The sequence below is a fragment of the Pungitius pungitius genome, chromosome 16 (genome assembly GCF_949316345.1).
Source record: "Pungitius pungitius chromosome 16, fPunPun2.1, whole genome shotgun sequence".
Lineage (NCBI taxonomy): Eukaryota > Metazoa > Chordata > Actinopteri > Perciformes > Gasterosteidae > Pungitius > Pungitius pungitius.
This window is the reverse complement of record NC_084915.1, coordinates 3,080,799-3,103,150: the sequence shown is the minus strand read 5'-3', so window position 1 is coordinate 3,103,150 and position 22,352 is coordinate 3,080,799. Positions and strand designations below refer to the sequence as shown.

The 22,352-nt window shown below is 42.5% G+C and overlaps 2 protein-coding genes across 2 annotated transcripts; both read left to right on the top strand.

Annotated features, from left to right (window-relative positions):
• Positions 1-1,129: 1,129 nt before the first annotated feature.
• Positions 1,130-9,027, top strand: vps11 (VPS11 core subunit of CORVET and HOPS complexes). Its single transcript, XM_062558243.1, has 16 exons — positions 1,130-1,397; positions 1,865-2,009; positions 2,089-2,224; positions 2,328-2,491; positions 2,577-2,824; positions 3,507-3,702; positions 3,839-3,990; positions 4,503-4,689; positions 5,003-5,146; positions 6,470-6,667; positions 6,793-6,954; positions 7,074-7,207; positions 7,285-7,487; positions 7,610-7,781; positions 8,238-8,460; positions 8,548-9,027. The coding sequence occupies exons 1-16, from the start codon at positions 1,252-1,254 to the stop codon at positions 8,707-8,709; spliced, it is 2,772 nt and encodes a 923-aa protein (XP_062414227.1). The 5' UTR covers positions 1,130-1,251; the 3' UTR covers positions 8,710-9,027.
• A 673-nt stretch (positions 9,028-9,700) lies between these two features.
• On the top strand, positions 9,701-20,950 carry hyou1 (hypoxia up-regulated 1). Its single transcript, XM_037467521.2, has 24 exons — positions 9,701-9,874; positions 11,566-11,641; positions 11,823-11,916; positions 12,037-12,115; positions 12,270-12,424; positions 12,735-12,811; positions 12,893-13,074; positions 13,719-13,834; positions 14,976-15,162; positions 15,345-15,479; positions 15,751-15,833; positions 16,156-16,288; positions 16,443-16,627; positions 16,789-16,927; positions 17,184-17,241; positions 17,653-17,729; positions 17,800-17,973; positions 18,137-18,336; positions 18,419-18,506; positions 18,641-18,897; positions 18,975-19,059; positions 19,556-19,814; positions 19,893-20,000; positions 20,716-20,950. The coding sequence occupies exons 2-24, from the start codon at positions 11,572-11,574 to the stop codon at positions 20,748-20,750; spliced, it is 2,976 nt and encodes a 991-aa protein (XP_037323418.2). The 5' UTR covers positions 9,701-9,874; positions 11,566-11,571; the 3' UTR covers positions 20,751-20,950.
• Positions 20,951-22,352: the final 1,402 nt, after the last annotated feature.

Here is a 22,352-nt window from a genome sequence, read left to right as displayed (position 1 = left end):
CAGACAAAATAACAAATAAGCACGGCCTGTCTCTTGTACAGTTAAAACATGTCTTGACCGAGTTAGGAGGCCCACAGCGAAGCAGGCAAAAATGAGCAATGTGGGGAGGCCAAAACAAAGCCAAAGACAAAGCCAACCCAGACAAGGAGAACTTAGCTAAAGGCAAAGCTGCAGTGGTCTTTGGCAGGTTAACTGGTGTAGTGCTGCTGCTGCTGCTGCTCAATGATCCTTTGCCTGGTCAGGCCGCTTGGGACAATCAGCGTGGGTCGGAGGGACCGACGCTACCACGAGAGTTACCAGCGGCGGACATTGAGTGCATGAGGTCGAGAGCAGCATGCAGCCACACCACACAGAGCAGCGTGAAAGCCGCCGGGATGTTTCGTAACCCCATTCTCTGGAAGAAGAACGGCAGACAGGTGCTCCGCCTTTATACAGCATTGTCATGCAGCGATTAGCTGTGATCCAGATCCAGCTGAAGTTATTAAGACCAATCACTGAATACTGCCACCCATGAGTCAGGACTCCCGAGTCTATTCTCGCGGGAACGCAAGTCTTAGGGACATTGAGAAAGGGCCACAGCTCGTATCTGAAGGAAAGAGTGTAATATGGAAAGAAACCATTAGAAATTGGCAACAGCAGTGGGATAGGGAAAATAAAGGAAGACATTTGTATACTATTCAAAATAAACTTGGGGTTGTGAAGAAAAGGGGAGGAAATAGAAGAGAAGAAATTGTTATGAGCAGATTAAGGATAGGTCACAGTAATTTGAACAGTACACTTCATATTATAAGGAAGCACCCAACAGGTTTTCGTGGTTTTTGTCCGGTTGCAGAAACAATAGAGCATGTGTTAATGAATTGTAAACAATATGAAGAACATAGGAAAAAGATGATGGAAGAATTAGGAAAAATTGGAATATAAGGGACAGGAGTGAAGGAAATACTAGAGAGTGAGGAGAATGAACAATGTAGAGAAACTATTTTCAAATTTTTATTATGAACAGGTCTGGTGAAAAGAATATGAAATAAGGATGTGATATAACAGAGAAATAAATCCGGAAGATGGCGGTAGTGCAACAAAAAAGGATGCAAGCTGCCGATAAACACTAAAGAAGAAGAAGAAGAAGAAGAAGCAGAAGCAGCAGCAGCAGCAGCCGCCGCCGCCGTCGTCAGAACAGTAACCGGGTACCCCACGTGACTTTACTGTCACATGACAACGCCCTCTTAAAGCTATTTTGGTGACGCTAAGAAAATGGCAGCGTTCTTGCAGTGGAGAAAATTCGTGTTCTTTGACAAAGACATGGTGAAGGACCCTCTGGATAATGGGAAAAACTTCGTGCTTCCTAATGGCATATCGGCATGTGACTCCGGCCGGGGTCACATTGTTCTCGGAGATATCTTTCTGACGAACCACTGCTTAGCTAGGTTAGCTCAGCTAATGCTAGTCCAGGTTAGCGCAGCTGATGCTAGTCACGAATCAGCTACTGAAAGCAAACGGCACATTGTTTTGTTTTTTAACTGAATAACTTAACAGTACCAAAGCAATCAATCTACACAGTACTGCTAGGCTTTGTTCCGTTTGCCGGTACTGGTAATGATGCCATTACCGTTCAGTGGACTTGCTGTCAGCCAAGCAAACGGGTACTCTGGCTCTCTTCCACAGGACATGTTCTTTCTTTCTTCACGTCTTACAATGTATGCACAGCGTTTGTATTTTTAGCTTCAAAATTACTATATATGTATATAAACTGTGTGCTGATTTAGAATTTTAAAAAGTATAACTGGGAAGGGTCATGAACTGCCCTACATGTCATCTCTTCCTACATCCATACATAAATGTCCTTAACTTCTACAATGTCACATATGGATGGCAAGATCTATCTGTTGACCCGCTCCCTGCAGTTGACATCTTTTCAGGCCTACAAGTTGCGGGTAACGCATCTCTACCAACTGAGGCAGCACAGCATCCTTGTGTCAGTGGGGCAGGATGAACAAGGAATAAACCCTCTAGTGAGCGCTTTTTCACAGAAACTTAAAACCCAAACAATTTGAACGGACCACCTCAAAACGGAATCTAATTGTTTTTCAGGTAAAGGTCTGGAACCTTGAAAAAAGAGACAGTGGGAATCCTCTGTGCACTAGGATTTTCCCCGCGATCCCTGGTAACAAACCGACAGAAGTATCTTGCCTAGGTGTACATGAAAACCTCAACTTTATGGCTATCGGTAAGACACAAAGACAGGGTCTACTCTCAGCCTTTTGACCCAGTAATTGCTGCTCAACCTCCCAATTAATAATGGTTTGTATAATGGTGTTGTTACTTAACAGGCTTCACAGATGGCAGCGTGGTTTTAACTAAAGGTGACATCACTAGAGATCGTCACAGTAAAACTCTGACTCTGCATGAGGGAACCAGTCCAGTCACGGGCCTCGCTTTCCGCCAGGTGGCAAAGGTCACCCATTTGTTTGTTGCCACTCTGGAAACGGTTCATGTAAGTGTGATCATCCTCAAAAAATGTGACATGTTCCATGACTCTGCTCTAGAGGCGCTCTAACCTCCTGTCCTCCCTATGCCAGTGCTATACCCTGTCTATCAAGGATTACCCAAAAGTCGAGCTGGATACACATGGCTGTGCGCTGCGCTGCTCCTCCCTAGCAGATCCCTCCCAAGACTCCCAGTTTATCGTGGCCGGTGAGGAATGCGTGTACCTGTACCAGCCTGATGAACGAGGGCCCTGCTTTGCCTTTGATGGACACAAGCTGTTGGCACACTGGCACCGTGGATATCTGTTTTTACTCAACAGGGATGCCAAGTCGTCCAACAAGTAAGGACAACACAAAACAAATTCCATGATGGAGTACTGGAAATCCGTCATCCTCACCAATTTGACAACACGTGTGCAGCATTTAAAATAAATCCATAAAACAAGCAGATTGTTTTATTTATTTATTTTAATATGAATACGCGCAGAGAGCAGTGGAGAAGTGTAAACATATGTTTTAGCCACCTTACACAATGAGAGCCAGGACCAAACTGAGCTTTAATAGCTTCAGACAGTAACAAGTGCAGTGACAACAGTAGAAATATTACATCTAATTAAAGATGCATTATAGTAACTTTACAGAAAGCTCAACAAAGGAAATCTGCAGCAGAAGTTGTGTTTCAAACATTTCCCTTGTTGAAATGTATTTTTGTAATGTGACTGTAGACTGCTCACCGCTTTAGTCGCGTGCCGAAGGGTTAGGACAGGGTTAGGACGGATTAGAACAGATAGTAATAGTTATGAAGTGAAGTTGGTTAACTAATATTATCACATTATTTTTCTCTTGCATGATGAATACATTGCAGTTTCTCTTCAATCATTATTCGAAGTTCAGCAATACAAACACTTATTTTGCGATTAACAGCATCATATTTTAGAAATAGTTGCACTTTGGAATAAAACAAACGGTGTCTGTCCTCATTTGATATATAGGAATACACTCATTGATTGCTCTTCTACTCAGGGCAGAATTTGGTAGCAGCTCTCCATCAGACAAACAGCTTCTCACCATCTATGACCTGGACAACAAGTTCATCGCGTACAGCGCCTCCTTTGATGACGTTGTGGACGTGGTGGCAGAGTGGGGGTCCTTTTACATCCTAACCAGAGATGGAAGAATGTCTGTTCTTCAAGAGAAAGATACACAAACCAAACTGGAGGTGGGTGCAGAGTGGAGGGCACCTCCTGCACGAGGCAGTTCCTGACATGCACAATCAGGACCTGATTGAGTCCTTTCGTATACTAAATCCAATCACTAGAGCTGTTATCAGGAATCTTCCTTGTTTCTCTCTTAAGATGCTCTTTAAGAAGAACTTGTTTGTGATGGCTATAAACCTTGCTAAGAGCCAACACCTGGACAGCGATGGGCTATCGGAGATCTTCAGACAGTACGGTGATCACCTTTACCTGAAGGGAGACCATGATGGTGCCATCCAGCAGTACATTCGGTAATGGTTGTCTTTTTCCAAACTGTTATGTACAATGAATGTTAAATTTATCTTGACAAGTGGGTCAGAAATCTACATGGCTAAAGTTTATTTTTACTTGCACACAAATCTTCGGATCGCTCACAAATTGTTTTAGCCAAAATTAACTTCCATGTCCTCTATTGAAATAAATTAACCTAACTACTGTTTCCAGGATAATTTAGCCTAATCCATATTGTCTTTCCTATCTCTTGAATGTGTAACTCTTCAGAGGTGAAGGAAGGCTTTCTCATTACTCACTCACAAAAAAACAAAGTGTTTTATTCCTCTTTACGACTTGCTATATGTTCTAGTCTAACGTGCCATTGAACTTGCCGTTGAGCTGTATTGTTGATCCCAGCATGTGCCGTATCAGACTCTTCTTTGAGCCTTAAGTCTACTATTGTACCATTTGGACACGTAAGAGACAGAAAATGAGTCACAGTGTCAATGTCACTTGGCACGTAATTTGTTGAAACATCCCTTTCTCACAGGACGATTGGGAAACTGGAGCCATCATATGTTATCAGGAAATTCTTGGATGCACAGAGGATTCACAACCTGACTGCATATCTGCAGGCCCTGCACAGACAGTCCCTAGCCAACGCAGACCACACTACACTGCTGCTCAACTGTTACACCAAGCTAAAGGACAGCTCCAAGCTGGAGGAGTTCATTAAGGTGACCAACGAGTATTAGTAAGAGAAAGAAACTGCTCAATAAAAGTTTTCACTTTTTTATTTTACACGTATATATGTTTGTGTATATATATATATATATATATATATATATATATATATAAGTGTGTGTGTGTATGTATGTATGTGTATATATACATAGATACATGTGTGTGTGTGTGTGTGTAATATATATATGTGTGTGTATATATCCCCTTTATATATCAGAGAATACATGGCCATTCAATATAACTTAGTTATATTGAGCCTATAATAATTTCTGCCGTATTATAACACCATTGTTTGTATTTGAACAGAGCAATGAAAGTGAGGTCCACTTTGATGTTGAGATTGCCATCAAGGTTCTTCGACAGGCCGGCTACCACAGCCACGCTGTGTTCTTGGCGGAGAAACACATGCACCATGAATGGTACATGAAGATTCAGCTGGAAGACCTAAAGGTAAATAGACATGCAAATAGCAGCCAATATAAGTGTCACAGCACTACTTTTGTTGTACCTTGGTCCAATGTGATTCCATACGATCATTGTTGTCTGTGTGAAACCTGCCAGGCAGCAGGCTGAAACACCAACAAGTGTTGAGCAACACAGCTGGACAGTACTGTCTATAGCAGTGGTTGCCAAACTGGGGGATGTGCATTGGAACTACAGGAGGGGGAGGTGTAACTTAATCACCAACACACACACAGGTGAAAAACAGAATTATAAAAAATAATATTTTAAAGAAACCGCACAGCTGACCTCATTGAAAGTAAAATGAAAGCGGAAGACATCACACACGCACACACACAGGGAGAAAAAGATTAGTGGTTAATAAAATCCTAACGACTTCAGACCTGCGAGGAGACCCAGGCTGAGCTCCTGACTTGTTTCCCCTTGCATTTTAAAGTAAAGGGTCAGCCCCAAAGTTAGCAACAGCTCAAGCATGTTTAAGGTTGACTGTCCTTTTTTAGGTGGATCTTAGCTTGGCAATAGCTTGTTCTTCTCAAGCTACGCATCTGAGTTTAGTGTAGCACCTTTTTCTAAGTTAATATTTATTTAGACTTTTAGCAATTATTGGTCACAATACTTATTGTCGGTTAACAGTTCAATATTGTCCCTTCGTTAAGGCGACTCTCAATACATCTGGACAAACTTCGTTCTTACAATGACACACTCAATGAAAGCTTTGTGACCAGCTCAATGAAATCTGCGGAAATGGCAGTAAAAAACAATCCACCGTGGTAAATGAAGCCATTTAAATAACCTTCTGTTCAAATGAAAAATGCCTTTAACCGCACATTCATAATGTTTGGGTAGCATGCGCAACTTTTTCAGAACAATTAATCCCAGTTGTGAGAGTTGATACATGGTTCCAGAAAACTGCCATCATTTGGATGAGCAGCTAATTAAATACAAAAAGGGCCATCAACAAAATAGTGTCTCTTCCTATTTTATTTTTATCATTAATTTCAACAACATTCAAATAAAATGCTTTACATAGTCCAAATTTCAACCCAGCGCACCGGGTGTACTGTGCAACTAAATTTGATTGAAATGGGTTTATTGTAACAAGTGGTTGCAGGCACCCCTCACTCATCATAGTCATTACCTAGGGCTTCAACGCCCACATTTTTATCCTTTCAGAACATTTGTATCTCTTTCTCTCATGTCTTAATGGGAACAATAATCACTTTAATAGATACATAAAGCCAGTAATATTATTCAACATATCAACATTTTACGCATCTTCAGAGTTTTGCTCTCATTCCCCCCTAAACCCAGAACTATCAGGAAGGACTGCGTTACATTGGACGTCTGACTTTTGAACAAGCTGAGAGCAACATGAAGCGTTACGGCAAAACACTGATGCACCATGTCCCTGAAGGTACTACGCTGCTCTTGAAGGGATTATGCACCAACTACCAACCCAGCACAGATGCTGCTGAAAGAGACAGCCTGGATAAGGGTCGGGCCAACAAGGTCAGTCTGCGGGACTTCTGTTTTCTTTGTGTTCATTGTGCTGTGTGGTTCCTCAAATGACCAGACTGATCCTACAAGGTCGCAAATGTTCTTATAACTGCCTTTCCATGTTTGATTGTTTTAAGGCCAACTCTGAGGAATTCATCCCAATTTTTGCCAACAACCCTCGAGAGCTGAAAGCCTTCCTGGAACACATGATGGACGTGGACTCCCGCTGTCCCCAGGGAGTGTACGACACATTGCTGGAGCTCCGCCTACAAGACTGGGCACACGAACAGGACCCTGTGGTCAGTGCCTACCATGCAAACTAGCAATTAATAAATGTATATAAATAAATAATCGGAAGATTTAGCTTATCAATGGAAACCACATATGAACTAGTCTTTCTTATGCATATGTTTGGAAGAGGAAAAAGGTCCTGCAGGGGGAAGCGCTGTCCCTATTGAGAAGTGACAGCACGGTGTTTGATAAGGCCCTGGTCCTCTGCCAGATGCACAACTTCAAAGAAGGCGTCCTCTACCTTTATGAGAAGGGTAAACTGTAAGTGACAGAGATAAATATGTATGAATGTACCTATATATAAATATCTATTGACATGCTCTGCATACACTGTGCAGGTACCAGCAGATTATGCACTACCACATGCAGAATGAGGAGTATGGGAAAGTGGTTGAGGCCTGTCAGCACTATGGGGATCAAGAGGGTTGCCTATGGGAGCAGGCATTGGGATACTTTGCCAGGAAAGAAGAGGACTGCAAGGCCTATATCAGCGAGGTCCTACATCACATTGACCAAAACAACCTGATGCCTCCTTTACTCGGTGAGCTTCTTGGTGCTTTACGTAATGCTGCATGGGTTTCGAGATTTTGACTTTTGAGTATCAGGAGCATGTTGTTTTAAAAGAAGCCCATGATTACAGCCATGCTCTTTCTGCTGCCACAGTGGTGCAAACACTGGCACACAACTCCTCAGCCACTCTCTCAGTCATCAAGGACTACCTCATCAACAAGCTGCAGAGGGAGAGCCAGCAGATTGAGGACGATGAGCGCAAAATCTGCCAGTACCGCGAAGAAACGGCCCACCTTCGCTCTGAGATCGAGGAGCTCAAAACCAGGTGGGCCATGTGAAAGATGGGAATTTTCATAGACTTACCTTTTTAGACCAGTATATATTTAGTGGGGTGTAGGGGTAAATGCAGAATATTTTATTTCAAGAACTTTATTGAGAACTTCACATATTACAGTGCAAAGTATTAGCTTTTTATGTAAAAGTAAGTAGAAAATTATCAATAAATATTGTGTTTATTTAAAAAGTGATTGCAATGTTCTTCATTCTATTTGATAAAGGATAGTTAGAAGCAACAGTGTTATTTTTTTGTTAGAATTTTGTGGGGCGTGACAGAAAAAGTTGAGAACCACTGCTTTAGATGGCTGGTGAATATTATCATTCCCAAATATTTCATTTCTACCTGTTTCTGCTGTCATGCTCATTCCTTCTGTAGCTACTTGTGCTGACCTGCAGAGGTCCTAGATTTCCCAATATGACTGTAAATCTTTGGATTTTTGCACAGTGCCAAGATATTCCAGAAGACCAAGTGTAACATATGCAACAGCCCTCTGGAGCTGCCGTCTGTTCATTTCCTGTGCAGCCATTCCTTCCACCAACACTGCTTCGAAAACTATGCAGAGAGTGAGGCTGAGTGCCCAACTTGTACTCCCGGGAACCGCAAAGTCATGGACATGCTGCGTGCCCAGGACCAGAAACGTGACCTGCACGACCACTTCAACAGACAGGTGACCATACTTTAGCTTTGCCTGGAAGGAACTCAACCAAAAACAATAGAAGATGGAGTTAATGCAAGTTCTTGTGTCTGATTTCAGTTACGCAGCTCCAATGATGGTTTCTCAGTCGTGGCTGACTATTTTGGTCGAGGAGTTTTCAATAAACTGACTCTAATCACCGACCCACCTGGCAGCAAAACTGGGAGCCTGGAAGTGAATCTGCAGAGAGAAATTCTCATCCACACCAAGAGTAACTGCTGAAAAGCATTCTTCCTACATGAGCAGACACACAAGGAAGGCCTCTCCGCCTTCACGCTGACATGCCACTTTGTTTAGCAGCCAATGCAGCTGTCATGGAACGGTCATGCGCTGTGTTACTTGTCATGAATCACTGGGAATGTATAAATGTCCTTAAGCTAAAACTAGTAATACAGTGTCTTATGCATTGCTGAATTACACCATCTTTGAGTGTGTCTGCTCATACTAATTATTCACATATATTTCCATGTAAAACTCAACCAGTTTAACTGTCTCACATTGAATAAATGACTGGATGTCTGCGACATCAAAGTTGAAGAATTCTGGGTCAGAATGAACAAAATCATGTTGGGATATGGGTTATATGCTGAACTATCTTTGAAGTCATAATTCTGCACCTGTTTCAGAGTACTCGTTTAAAAACATATTCTATTGTGAAAAACTAAGCTTTTTAGAAATCTGCAATTAGTTACTCAAATCAAGGGAGTAAATAAACTTAATAGTAACTAAATTCAAGTTGATTTGAAGGAGGCATGCTTTCACTTTACTTGTCATTAAATGTACGCCCACTCTCTGCACGTGGCCCAATCGGCATTAGCCAATGAACGTGAACCAATCCCGGTGCAGTGCGTGGAGAGAGATGGGCGGGTCAGGATTGGCGGTGGTGCGCCATTGCCGGTTCTTGCCTCAGACATCAAGAAAGAGGAAGTGCATTACCGGTGACAATGTATTTTCAGTTTCAAAATAAGAGCACATCAATTGTCTGCCACTGCCAGTACAGTGAAAACTTAATTACCTTTAGGATCAATTATATTTTGAATGCATTACATGCGTTAAAACCATATTTTATCTTATTTTGAATTAGGGACCGATACAAAATATTTAGGATTATGCTTCGTTGCGTTTTGCATTTTAATGCTAACCGGAAACAGTATGTTTGGTTGTTATTAGAGTGAAAAGATTTCGTCCCAGCAGCGGCATTAGTTGATCCAATGAGGTGACGCCGCGTTCCGTGCCCGGAAGCTGAGAGCGAGCCGGTGATAAGGGGAACAGAAAACATAAAACGTGTGAGTCAAAGAGCCTCTGAACCAAAGACAGATAAGGAAAGCTGACCTAAGAATCCCCACGGAATAGCATAGTCGACACCTGCATTTGTGTTCGGGATAAGGTGAGTTGAGTTGCTTCCTCAGCACGGTGCGTCAATCATGCGTTCGTTGAATGGTTTTTCGACAGTGAGCTAACGTTAGCTAACAGTAGCTGTCAATTTCCCCTGCTGATTCTAGTTCCGCTGGCTTTGATCCGAAAGGTCCAAACCTGGTCCACGTTGTCCAGATGGCTTTAAGTTGAACCGTTTATGATACTACTCTATGCAATACATATTGTATTCAACTTTTCTGTAAGGGAATAAGTTAGCTAACTTAATTGATATCAACCGCTCCCCTTACATGTATCCATTTCACCCAAATAACGCTGATTTTGAGTTAGTTTTATTAAAGCGAGGTTCGCATTAATTTCGCATTCATGCGTCACTGCCTCACTTGTGTAACACACACGTTTCCTGATGTGTCGCGCTGAAACACACACACACACTTGTCTGGTATTCGTGGCATTGTGAATTTCTTGCCTGAGTTTTTATTTCCACCATTGGAAATTAAATCCATACTTTACTGTATTAAACACCTAACCGGAAAAAAAGGCTAAATAGTACATTCCGGACAATGATAAGTGTATATGTACAGGAAATCTCTGACTACTCGTGTACTACTAATTTGATGAATGTGAAATATTTTTACTGTACATATTTGGAGATTTCATCAAAGTAAAAGCCCTATAATTGCAAGTTCAAAAATAAAATGTCTCCATATTTGAGCTACAATTAAAAACAGATTTCCCAACAGTTCCAGACAAAGACCAATGTACCTGTGTCAAGGACCTCTCTGACTACTAGCAGGCTGAATATGAAGCTTTTACTGTACATATTTGCAGATTTCATCAAAGTTAAAGTTTTTTTGCATGTTCAAAAATACTATTTCTCCACATTTGGACTGCAATAAAAATAGATTCCTCAATAGTTCCAGACAAGGACCAATGAATTTGTGTTGAGGACCTCTGACTACTCAATCAAATATGGAGAAATTATCTTTTTGAACTTGCAATTATTTGGCTTTTACTTTGCAAAAATCTCTAAAAATGTACAGTAAAAAAGATTGCATTTATTGCACAAGAGTAGTCGGACTGGTCCCGAACACACATACTACAGGCATTGTATGGAATCTTTGATTTAAATAGCTTTTATTCCGGTTACCCGCTCAATACCGTAAGTATCAGCCTACACGTGCACTAAAATTGTAAAAGTGTCGGCTGAGTTGACCGCAGTGTGCGGAGTCACTGTGTAAATATTACAGCTTTAGACAATTGTGTTGAGGCCACATGTTTGGACCAGTCCACACTTATTTTAGGGGGGTCAGGTGCATTTACTTCTTTGAATTTTCATAGGCAAATAGCACTATCTGTTCGTGCCACTGCTTCAGGTTACAGTAATCATATTAGCACTGAAGGACCACGAGGAAACGTAAGCAATGCTTAGACAATTGTCTAAGGGTTGATGAATGATTTGAATTTCCAGGTGTCTGTGGTCTAACCGTGTGAAGCTAGCTTTTCAACCACGACATCCTCATTCTCTCACTTATGAGGCAAAGGGAGAACAACTGGACTAAAAGCTTCTAGATGGCAGGTGGAAGGATGAAGAGGAGTGGGGGATTAAAAGGTTGTAGCGATGGTGGTGTGCGATCAGGTTGTTGCGCAAGTAAGGTCCTGTGAATCCAGTTTACTCTCACGATCAATCTATTCATCATACAGCTCATCATGGAGGGGAGTATGCTGGTGCCGCTTGGTCTCTTCAGCCTTGTTCTGGCCATGTTTCCCTCTAACACAGGTAATGTGATCTATGAACATATTTGCCTAGCATGAAGCCCTGGTCGTAGTGCTGATAAGTGCTTTCAACCGACAGATTACACTGTTAACAATTAGCACCGGTCACTGATGAGTCAGATCTATAATGCAGTTCTTCGGTTTGGTGTTCCGTGTCTTTATGTAACCCATCTTGGTGTCTGTAGTGGCAGTTGCCGTCATGTCTGTTGACCTGGGCAGTGAGTGGATGAAAGTTGCAATAGTGAAACCTGGTGTGCCAATGGAGATCGTTCTCAACAAGTGAGTGTTTGCCCTGATCAAAGTACTGTGAACGTACAGGCCGCACATCCACGTTTCATAAGAAAACCTGAGCGAAAGTACGTATAAGATCAACAGACTATCTGCTTTTTTCTTCTTCAGGGAGTCAAGGAGGAAAACTCCCACGGCTGTATGTCTGAAGGAAAATGAAAGATTTTTGGGCGACAGTGCCCTAGGAATGGTATGTCTTCCTCAGGAATGTTTGAGTTTGATGTAACCTCTATGAATTCTCATTATTATATCCCTTTAGACTAACTATTCCTCATTCCACAGTTAAAAAACTATCAAACTATGTTGTGCTTGTTATTAACGGTCCCATATTGGATATGTTTCAGTCTGTGAAGAACCCCACTACTGTTTATAGACACCTGCAAGGCCTCCTGGGCAAAAAATACAATAACCTCCAGGTGGCGCTGTATCAGAAGCGTTTCCCTGAACACCAGCTGCTCGAGGACCCATTGAGAGGCACGGTCTACTTTAAAAACTCAGAGTGAGTCTCTTTACTCTGTTTCTCAACATACACAACAATATGTTCCTGTAAAATATTTTGACTGTCAATTAGTTTCTACATTCAATTAATTATATTTTGTATAGCCCATAATCGCAAATTACAAATTTGCCTCAGAGGGCTTTACAGTCTGTACACATGCAACATCCTCTGTCCCCAAACCCTCACATCGGCACAGGAAAAACTCCCCCAAAAATTAAAAAACCATGGTGTATACAGTAAAACAAATGCTTTTACCCTCACTGATGTGTGGACTGGGATCTCCAATATCTTCTGTGCTTTGCTCTGCCAGAGAAGTGCAGTTCACACCAGAGGAGCTCCTCGGGATGCTGCTCAATTATTCTCGTGGACTCGCTCAGGACTTTGCAGGTCTGTTGGACTTCAGAAGAAGATGCATCAGTGTATATTAAATAACATGTAAAGCATGTATTCATTTCTTCCTGCTCACAGAACAACCAATAAAAGATGCAGTGATCACGGTCCCAGCCTTTTTCAACCAGGCAGAGCGCAGGGCAGTCCTGCAGGCTGCACAGATGGCTGGTGTAAAGGTCCTTCAACTCATCAACGATAACACCGCCGTGGCCTTGAACTACGGGGTGTTCAGGAGGAAAGACATTGACAACACAGTCAAGGTGCTCTTTCAGCATTATTCCCAAGTACATGTTAAGAGTCATCCTGATGGCTTTCTATATATTTTTCTTGTCAACTAATCCATGTACATAAGTGAAGAGTAAAGCTATTCACTGTAGGCTGAGACGCGTTCTCTGATTTTAGTGGAGCTTGAGTATGTGGTATGCCATGATGGCGTGACACAGTAGATGGGGCTAGAGCTAAAGGAATGCTCTCCACGCGACTGGATGGCAGCCCATATACAAGACAGCCTTGTCAAATGAGTGCATTTGTATCTGAACTTTTATTAAAAATGTCTACAGTAATTGCAGGCGTAAGTCTCACCCATAAAGCATGCTGCTATCTCACCGTTCTTCAGTGCAATGAAATGATCATCCCCATGTTTTACAATCGTGAATACTTGTGAGCCTCTCTCCAAGTGCAGAGCAGATTTCTAACTTCTCTATTTTATAAGTAAGGAAGGACTATTGAGAGACAGATTAACACAATCACTCTAGTTTCGTTGACCATCCACAGCTTTAGCCTTAAATTGATCTCAACGTGAGGCAATGCATAAAAAGATTCCAGGCTGTATCTGTCACTGTAAGAAGACCGCCTCCTCTGAGTGAATACACATTGCTTAAGTCTGATATTGTTCCTTCTTCAGAATGTGATGTTTTACGACATGGGCTCAGGCAGCACCACGGCCACCATCGTCACCTACCAGACTGTCAAAACCAAGGAGGCTGGCACACAGCCTCAATTACAGATCCGAGGGGTCGGGTGAGTCAAGGATTTTATTTTATTTCTTTACTTCACATGAAACTGTTGACAGATTCTCTGTCAATGACAACTACAGCAAAACTTGTTAATACAGAGCAACGACACAAATCATAAATGGAGAAGCAAAGCATTTTTACATTTTTACATTTTTACTTCTTTGTTATTCAAATGGATAGTTTTGACATTCCTGAAAATAAATTGGTTAGTATGTGCATCTGTCTTTGGGGCAGTAGAGAAAGTGTTCTCCTAAAGCCTAGTTTTTGCTTCTGCATTTTACGAGAAACACAAGGCCATGCAAGAGCACCTTGCGTGCCCCTTGCATGCTTTTGTACCCCTTCTTGACCAATTCTTTTAGTCTAGCGTCAAAAGCTACCCAAGCCTCATGCAGCCCGTAAGGGTGTGATTGGTCTGCTAACTACATCCTTTCCGGCGTTTCTCGTTTCCGCTTTCATAGCACAATACTGCCATTATTAAAACAAAGATATTTTTTTATGAGAGACTGGATCGGATTGAAGAGCTTTTGTCAGAAGAAATCCATAATTATGACCACTTCTACAACCAGTCATTAGCAGACTCTAAGGACGCGCAGATGGCCTCCAAATCATGGCGGGAGATCTCCGCAAATGTCAGTTTGGCGATCGAGGGGTGTACAAAGTTGTGGAGGAAAATATGGGGCAAATATGAGCAGCAGTGGCAATGCAGGGGGCAAAAAAGTCTGATATATAAATAAACTAACGACTTTCACAGACAAAGATGTCATTCCGTAGGTAGTCTCCAACCAAAAAAACATCTAGTGTTCTAGCAGTGAATTGCTTTGAAACGTGCCACAGCCTTTTAGAACCATGAATTAAAACGAGCCCGTCGACACAACAGTGTGTGAAGATGCAGAACCAGAACCATGCACCAGCCTCAACCCAGTGAGTGTTCCCCCTAGTGGGGTTGCCGTGGAACTACGGGGGGTACAACAGAGTACAGAGAAACACACACTCGCAGAGAGATGAAGCGAGACGTGAAGCGAAAGATGTGGATAAATCAGCTTGCAATGTTTTGATACGAAAAGATGGCACTTTTTTATTGAACCCCCCCCCCCCCCCCCACCAAAGCAAATGTCTAAGGTGTGGTGTCTTGTTCTGGCTATAAGGTTTGACCGTGGGTTGGGGGGCTTGGAGATGGACCTGCGTCTCCGGGACCATCTGGCCAAACTGTTCAACGAGCAGAAGAAGAGCAAGAAGGATGTGAGGCAGAACCAACGGGCCATGGCCAAGCTCCTGAAAGAGGCTCAGAGGCTCAAGACAGTGCTCAGTGCAAACATGGATTTCATGGCCCAGGTGAGTCCAGGCATTTGAACCTGCAAGACTCCAACCAGCTGGAAACACACAGGTTCTCCACAATTTAAGAAGGACATTTTCAAAATCTTTATTTCAAGCAGTTTGAATTGTCTTGGCAATGTCACAAGGAGTCGGGACGGTGACTGATGCTGCAGTAACCATAAAACTTAATTTTTTTACAGGTGGAGGGTTTGATGGATGACATTGACTTCAAAGCTAAAGTGACACGGACTGAGTTTGAAGAGCTGTGTGCCGACCTGTTTGAGAGGGTTCCGCGTCCAGTTGAGGATGCTCTGACCACAGCAGAGATGAAGCTGGTTAGTGTCCTCAGTTCATGTATCAAGACGCCTCGTCTTGTCCCAAAGGGACGATGCTGATGATTTGTCGGTTCCCCTTTGCTTTGTCAATTTTTAACAATGTTAGACATGACAAAATTCTACTATGGGTTGGAACAGGAAGTGCTCTGAAGAAAAAAAAAACATTTAGGGCAGTTACATTTCAAGCCGTGTGGATGGATGAAATATGAATTGGTTCTGAAACAATGAGCGCGGAGTCAAAATTTGTGAATGTCTTTATTTCTGCCCACAGGAGGAAATAGAACATGTGATTTTAGTCGGTGGCTCCACCCGTGTCCCCAAGGTTCAGGAGGTGCTGCTCAAAGCTGTGGAGAAGTAAGTGTCAATCACTGGGTTATGAAATACCTTTCACTTACCAATAAACCTAAGCAATATGTGAAGACCCTACTTTAGAGTGAGACAGAGACTGAAATAGACATGCTATATGCAGCAGATATTCAGTAAACCTTCCCCATCAGAAGGAGTAATGGAGCAAAGGCCGCTGAGGCTCTGCAGCTTGCCATTCAATGTTCTTTATCTCTTCTCCAACCCCGGCCTCCCTCCTTCCCCTGTTGCCCTTCCCCTGGAAGAAGTTGATTGGCATCTAGGTTTGTGCCAGAGAATCTGTGTGGGTGTAACGTTGCATCTGTGTGTGCAGGGAGGAGCTAGGGAAGAACATCAATGCAGACGAAGCCGCAGCCATGGGCGCAGTGTACCAGGCGGCGGCCCTCAGCAAGGCCTTCAAGGTCAAGCCTTTCCTGGTGCGAGACGCAGCAGTTTACCCCATCCAGGTCAGTGCACGTCCATCAGTGCCTCCGTCTGCATGACATCCCTTTGGATGGATATGCAGTCATTTTAACTTGACTAAAATCCATATGGGATGCATTGTTCAGCTACAACATCAGATGGTCAAATAAATCCTGACTGTCATTTAACTCCCAACAGGTGGAGTTCACACGAGAGACGGAGGAAGAGGGGTTGAAAAGCCACAAACACAACAAGCGCGTCCTCTTCCAGAGGATGGCACCCTACCCCCAGCGCAAGGTCATCACGTTCAACCGCTACAGCGCTGACTTTGCTTTCTACATCAACTACGGTGACCTCAGCTTCCTCAGTCAGGATGACCTCAGGTTAGTTAGCTACTTGTTATGTAAGCGGTGTTAAGGACATCCCTGGACAGCTGGTAGTAATCAACTACTACGCTCTCTGATCCACGTTGTTGCTTCTGACTCTTGCTGTGCTGTCATGATGTCAATGTAAGCCTCCTCTCCTCTCTGCCCGCGTTCCACAGTGTGTTTGGCTCGCAGAACCTGACCACAGTCAAACTGTCTGGAGTAAGCAACAGCTTCCAGAAGCACACAGATGCAGAGTCGAAAGGCATCAAAGCCCATTTCAACATGGATGAAAGTGGCGTGCTGCTGCTGGACCGGGTAAGAAACTAGTCCGCTAGCTCATTTTTTTATTATTATTATTTTTTTACCTTCTGATATTTCAGACTTCCAAACAGTACATGTATGTGTGATCACATTAACACACACGGAGCATGAAAAACTGTCTGCAAAGAAAGCATCTGGCTCTGGCTCCGGTATAAAGGAGGCCGGATGTCAAATCAAACTATTTTGTGTGCTTGAATGATTACTCAATCTGAATATTTTGAGTTGAGGTTTTTTTTTTTTTAATCTACAGGTGGAGTCTGTGTTTGAAACTATTGTGGAAGACAAAGAGGAGGAATCAACATTAACTAGTAGGATTTGGTTAACTCCTACGTGCACTTTATGAAGATTATTTTCTCATATGTCAACCATTCATATGCTCATTGGTACAGCTGGATGTCATTGCCAAAAGGTTGTAAACTGTGTTTTTACTTAGATATATTGTATCCTTTGGTTTTCAGGGTTAGAGAAGTTCATCCTTAATCAATAGTACTGTGAATTACATCAGCATTGCAAACACAAGGCCCTCGTCTGTTTTGACTTTAATTTCAAATAAACACATACACCTCTGAACACATTAGCACAGATCATCTAATAGCACACTATTAGATGATCCTTTAACTCTGTGAAGTGCTACATCTTTAGTGTGCAATGTGATTACTGACTCGTGTAGTTCTCCAGGATGTGTTGTCAAGGACTCATTGCACTGTGTTCCGTTTCAGAGCTGGGTAACACCATTTCCACCTTGTTTGGAGGAGGATCATCAGAACCCGCCTTGAATGTAACTGAACCTGTCCAGGTAATTATAACTCATGGCACAGTGACCATCACTTAGAAAGGGATTGTAGCTAACATTGTTTTGTGTCCAGGATGAGGAGGAAGTGCCTCCAGAGTCTGAAAAGGACGGCAAGGAAGAGGAAGTTAAGGATGAGGTCAAGAAGGAAGAGGTTGCCAAAGAGAAGAAGGAAGAGGGAGAGAAGAGTGCAGATGAAGAGACAAGTCAGGAAAAGACGGAGGAGACAGGAAGCAAGACTGATGCCAAGGTAAAATCAGTTTCTCATACTCTTGAGAAAGTCACCATAGTGTGAATTGAACATTACGTTAGACTGTGGAGGTCTACATTCTGCACATCACTTGGTGAAAGTCAATATTGAAAAAAGAATAAGCAACCCTGTGTAGAGAGTAACCGCATTTGTGCTGGTAAAGGAGGAGGATGGAGAAAAATCTGTCAACCCTGAGGCCGAGAAGGAGGCCGAGAAGGAGGCCGAGAAGGAGGCCGAGAAGGAGGCCGAGAAGGAGACCAAACCTCAAAAAAAGAGCAAGATTGCTGAAGAGATCACAGTGGAACTCGTCATTAACGACATCCTGGACCCCACAGTTGATGATGTCACTTCGTCTAAGAAGAAGTAAAGCAACAAATTCAATTTCTTTCAGTTTGTTTTGGTTTGCAGTATTTCATGCTGAGGGGAGTCCTTGTACTATTTTCAGACTGCAGGATTTGACAGACAGAGACCTGGCGAAACAGGAAAGGGAAAAGTCCTTGAACAGTCTGGAATCATTTATATTTGAGACACAGGTGAGCAAAATCTTTCAGCGCTATCCTTTTTTTATTCACTGTTGTTAAAAAAAACAGTGTAAGGGAAGGAAAAAAAGGAGCCTTTGTATGGCACCACATCTCAATCCCACTTAATACTTTTGTTCTTCCTCCAGGACAAGCTGTACCAGGAGGAATACCAGCTGGTGGTGTCAGATGAGGAGAAGGAGCAGATCTCCTCCAAGCTGAGTGAGGCATCGGAGTGGATGGACGAGGACAGCTACGCAGCCACCACAAAGCAGCTGAGAGAAAAGCTGTCTCAGCTCAAGAGCCTTTGCAAGGATATGTTTTTCAGGGTGGAGGAGCGACGCAAGCGGCCAGACCGCCTGGCCGCCCTGGACAGCATGCTTAACACTTCCAGCTTCTTCTTGAGGTGAGTGGAAGGGAAGAAGGACATGTGGGCCTGCTGTTGTGCCTCAACACTCAATTTTCTTTTTCTTTATTTTAAAGGAGTGCCAAACTTATCCCAGAGGATGACCAAATCTTTACTCAAGTTGAACTGAATACGTTAGAGAAAGTGATAAACGAAACGGCGGTAAGTGGTCAACGTGTAATTTTATTACACTGCAGATGGGTATTTTGATCTAATATAATGGAAATTAAAGCAGCACATGAAGACTTGACCTTTAGGTTCCAGGTGGCCAACTCAAACGCCAGAGCCCCAGCTCATAATGTTACTGATTTATTGTCAAAGTCTGAACATTTTGGCATCTTTAGTTTATTTTAACTAATTTTACATCCAGATGGCATTCAATTAATCAAATGAGCTGACAGAAAAAGAACCGGTAAATCTTTTCATTCTGCCTGTTTTTCACTAGATTCAGGTTCTTTTTGCTAAGCGCTTTCATTGAAAGGAGTTGGCAACACTGGCCCGGGTCGTGAAGTTTCTTAAAGAAATCTTGTGCAGTCTTCAACCATAGCTTTAAGATTTGTCCTTTTTAGGCCCATTTAGAAGTGTTTCTTTATGCCAAATAATTCTACTTGTATCAAATGAACTGAGCTTTGGTTGTCAATTTGTCTGTCTCCTCCAGAAGTGGAAGAATGAGACGGTCGCAGCGCAGGAGAAAAGCTCTTTAACTGAGCGGCCCGTCCTGTTGTCCAAAGACATAGAGTCCAAGCTGACTCTTTTAGATCGAGAGGTGAACTACTTGCTCAACAAGGCCAAGTTTGCTAAACCCAAAGCTAAACCCAAAGCCAAGAATGGCACCAGCTCTGGTAAAAGCAGCAAAGCCAACAACACAGAGGAGAAAGTCATCTCCCCCACAGATGAGAGCACCGACACAAAGACTGGTGGGTCCACAACAGAACTCCATGTATGAGCTGTAATTAGGCCAAAAATAACTTCCTGTATGCTTTCATCAAATACAGAAAACTCAGAGGAGGTGCAGCCAGGCCAAGCGACGCCCACTGAAGACAGAGCTGTACACACAGACTCAGAGAGCCAATCACAGCCCATAGAAGAAACCAAAACTACAGGTTGGTCTGCCATACATGTTGCAGATGATGTCGGGGAACTTGACAAAATGATTTGAAATGCATTTAACATGCTCCAATAACTGTGAATCTCCTCTGAACAGAATTAACTCGTTGCTGATTCTTCATTGTCCATTCAATGGTCCAGCAGTACAAATGTTCCATTTGAGCTCATTGCTGGACTTTACATTGTGTTGTGACAATGTAAAGTCCAGCAATGAGCTCATCCCTCCTCCAGGAGGTCTACTCTGTGCACATCTTATGCGACAAATAAGCACATGTTGTCAATCTGCTCCTGAGAGGACCTTGAGGAGACACACAGCGCTCTTTCTCATTCTTTTATGAATAAGTAGATCTTTACTGCAGCTCTGTCAATCTCCCCTGGGGAAAAAAAAAGTCGATTTTTTTATTTTCTTCTCAAACAACGATGATACAATTCAAGTACTTGTTAGCTTACAGTGACGTGTTCCCTTTCTTGACATTGAACCGTAATAACAAGTTATAGTTTCTATTGCAATAATAAATCTTGCAACAATGTGATGCATTCTATTACATTCTTTCACTGACATAAAATGTAATGTAATTACCCAAGTGGGTAACCGTGACCGGTTGATGGAACATATTCTCTACAGAGCTGCTGCTGCTGCTCCTCTGCACTCATAACGTAAACATTGATCCACATACACACTATTAAGTTCCTTCTCTGTCCTCTTTCCAGCACCAGAAGAAACCCACATTGATGATGAATTATAACAGCTGGAACTGGAAGAAAGATGATCATTATTTATTGACACTGTTAAAATATTTGGGTTGCTCCGCACTCTGTCTTTTTTTTTCTTCTTCTTTTTTTTATCTTTATGTCCTTGTTTATTGAACTGCTGGAAGCTGATTGGATAAGGATTCAGACCACTCACTCTTGAGTCCCCACCCCTCTTGTTGGCGTTGTTAACCTCTTCTCTCTTCAATAGACTCTAAGAAACTGAAACACCAAGAAGCAGTTAGACAGAAATAAAGGCCACCACTGTACATGAAATCCTTTCTGACATGCTGATGGTGAGAGGGCAGTGTGTAGTGCTTGGCCATGTTTCAACTGTTTGGACTGTTAACACGACTAAGCACTGCTGTGATCTGGTTTTTCCTTCATGAACCTGAACTTTGTCTTCTGCCCTCATCGACTACACCTTGCTTCCCAATCCACCATTGTGTTAGAAACTTGGATGACAGTTACATTTCTAAACCACAACAGCAAGTGGAAGCCCATTCCTTAAAAACTATTAGAATTATTATAATGCAAAGCCTCTTTCAATCTTTTGATTCATAACCCTAATTACAAGCCCTAACTGTTGCTAGCCCCCCCCCCCCCCCGTGTGAATTTCCTTACTATTATTGACCAAGCAAACGAGCAGTGTTAGGGATGGACCCCTCAGCTGTGCACACTGAGCTAGTGCTTTACCTCGACATGCCCTGGGGTGCACAGTCTTGCTTAGATATTGCTTCCATTTTTCTGTTAAAGCAGGCAGGGGGGGGGTTCCGGACTCGGTTCAGGACTTTCAGATAACTGTGTGCTTTGTTTGTTTGCAGCAAAATACAAAGTCAGAAAATGGGAGATGCAACGATGTTCTGTTTTCAAACTGTTAATTAAAAATGTTTTTAATTGTATTATTTTTGTCTTGACAGTTTCTTTTGAGTTGAAGCACGCAAACCAGGATAAACTGGTCCATTCTGTCAAAGTGGATAGAGCGAGACCCTGTGCCTGCCTTCAGCAGGGACACCTAACTGGCTTTCAGCAGCTCTACCAGTCATAACTAGCGTTGAGCCACTTTCTTTTCTTTCCAACGTTGCAGGAGTTTATGAAAAAGTTAATTTACAAAAATCCTGTTTCTACTTGTGCTGATCACTAGCTGGAGGTTGGATCTACAAAATGACATCTAATTTTCAGGCTTACTTGGTGCTACAGTTATGTTCATAATAGCAGTGGGTTTAAAAAGGTGAGTAAACCTCAAAATTCTTCAACACAAATGCATTGGGGACACTGCACATTCTATTTCCAAGCAAGAAAATTGGAAAAAGTAATTGAATTTGATATCTTACAGAAAGTCAAGAAATATAATGTTAAGGGTTAGTGTTGACATCTTTACAAACTCAAACATGTACTGTATAAACTAAATTTCTTGAAGATTCAACTTTCCTGAGAATCAAACTAATATTAAGTTGCATAACCATGGTTTCTGATAACTGCTCCACATCTGTGGCACTGTCTGTGTCGACCAACTTCTGGCACTGGTCAACAGGTATTGCAGCCCAGGACAATTGTACTATGTTTCACAATTCCGATGCATTTCTTGGTTTTGCTTC